This window comes from Dromaius novaehollandiae, chromosome 22, assembly GCF_036370855.1.
Source record: "Dromaius novaehollandiae isolate bDroNov1 chromosome 22, bDroNov1.hap1, whole genome shotgun sequence".
NCBI lineage: Eukaryota > Metazoa > Chordata > Aves > Casuariiformes > Dromaiidae > Dromaius > Dromaius novaehollandiae.
In genome coordinates, this window is record NC_088119.1 from 5,049,964 (window position 1) to 5,052,028 (window position 2,065).

Below are 2,065 nucleotides of genomic sequence, written 5' to 3' on the forward strand. Positions count from 1 at the left end.
TCACTGGGGTTGGCAAATGCACCAGGAAACCGTGGCCCCTGTCCATTGCTCCTCCCCACCACAGGAGATTCCCACTCCGCACGGATCATGGCTCCACTTCCTGCTGAAACAGCAAGCCACCGTCCCTTAGCTCCCTCAGAAACACCCAGTCTGGGAAGGGCCATCCTGTCAGTGATCTGGGCAAATGTGCCATGCAGACAATGAACAAGGAGTTTGGAATGGGACTGCAAGACTTGGATGAGACCCAGAATGATTCCTTCCAGCCCTGGTGCTCTGCCGAGAGGTCAGATCTCAAGAGCCCATATGCTCCCTGCATAGCCCATGGCAAGTGCAGTCCCATCCTGGAGTGTAGAGGGAAAACCCTTCCATGGCTCAGATTCCTTCACCAGCTTCTCCTTCCTGTGAGGCCACGGACACCAGCCCCTTTCAGAAAGAGGAGCTTGGCCTGCAGATCCCTGGGTGCTCAGGGGAAATCGTGATGCTAGGGGAGAGCTGAGGGCCACTTCACTGGAGCTCCGCCTTGCCCAGATGCACCCCCGCCCTCCTCTCCACCTCCAGTTTTTGCACAGTCAAAGGCGCTTCCTGCACCAGGGTGTCTTGCACAGCACAGAGGTACAAGGCAGCGTCAGAGACCACGACTTCCTCCAGCCGCAGGAGACTGTATTTCCCAGTGGTGTTCAGCAGTGTGGTGAATCGGCCACTCTTCTTAGGAGCAGATGCTGCCTGATATGAGACCAGCTGCGGGGCTTGGCCTCTCCTCTGCTGGTACCAGAGCATGGCTGGTGCCACAATACTGCTGGATGTCTGGTAGGTGCAGGTGGTCTGGAAAGTGCCTCTCTCCTCCACTCTGACTAGACCATCTTTCTGAGTCACGGTGACCTGGCCCATGGCATCTGGAAGAAAGCAGGAGTCAGTGACTGTGCAGGGAAAAGGCTTCAGGATGCAAACTCCCAGGGCAAAAAGGCTCCCTCTCCCTTGCTCTGCAGCAAGGTAGGGAGTGGTTTGGGGCAGGAGCTTGGTGTTCTTGGCTCAGTGCAGATCCCGAGGCATGATAATCCCATCACCTCCTGCCAGGATGCTGCTGGAAGAGCACTTTGCTGTGGCCCTGCTCCCAGCTCCCCACTCTCCCTCCTGCTGCCCAGGGGACAGGTTGTCTTGCCTGGCCCTCGTGTGCTGGCACCAGAACACCTGCAGTGGGGTTAGGGCTCTGGGGAGGGGCTGCAAAAACTTTCATCCCACTCTCCATCACCTGTCATCTCGCACAGCTCCCCGGTCGTGGGCAAAGAGGGAAAAGGAAGCCCTGGCTGTGCTGACCTGCAGGAAGAAATGGGTGGCCAGGGCATGCTGCATTACATGTGCCAGCCAGGAGAGAGACTGGGACACCCTCGTAACATCAGTGGGATGAGAGCTTTCCAGCGCCTGCATCAACTTTCAAAAGTCCTATATATCTGGGTTCCAAGGCAGTAATTTGGGACTGCAAGCAGCAGAGAACTTCTGCAGTGACATGTCATTGAAACACTGAGCTAGATGCATCACAAGAGAGAGACAGAGAGAGGTGGATGGCTGGGGAAAGGAAAGCTGGAGAAGGGGGTCTTGGATGATGAGGGAACGAGGTGCTTCTTTGCTGTCTCTTCCTTTCTTTTCCAGCACTGACAGCATCTTCAGAGCACAGGTGCAAAACACCCGTGTCATCTGGTATTTCCCAACACTTGTCCACTGTTCAAGAGCAGATCCCCTCAGAGACATGGTCGGGGTGGGAGGGTTTCCTGAGGAAAAAGAGGGACTATGCCAAGAGTAGAAGCCAGTGCTTACCCAGTGATTTCCCCAGGAGGGCAGCGAGGACAAGGTAGCTGAGGTACATGCTGAGACCGAGCCTCCCGTCTCTGTGTGAGAGAGTCAGAAAACCACTTCCCCACCCCAAAACAGCTGAGCTGACGGAAATGATGCTGTGAGGGGAGCACAGGAGGACAGAGGGAAGAGAAAATGTTTGTTCTTATCATGCTGAAACATGCCACCTGCTGGTCTCCCTCTTCTGGCAGTGACACATGTTGCTCCTCAGGCAAGA

General features: G+C 55.6%; 1 gene segment (V, D, J or C); it reads right to left on the reverse strand.

The window, feature by feature from the left end:
• Positions 1 to 504: 504 nt before the first annotated feature.
• Positions 505 to 1,861, reverse strand: LOC112993789 (T cell receptor alpha variable 1-2-like). The segment is given in 2 exon segments: positions 505 to 893; positions 1,813 to 1,861. Coding segments are annotated over 2 exon segments (438 nt in total).
• Positions 1,862 to 2,065: the final 204 nt, after the last annotated feature.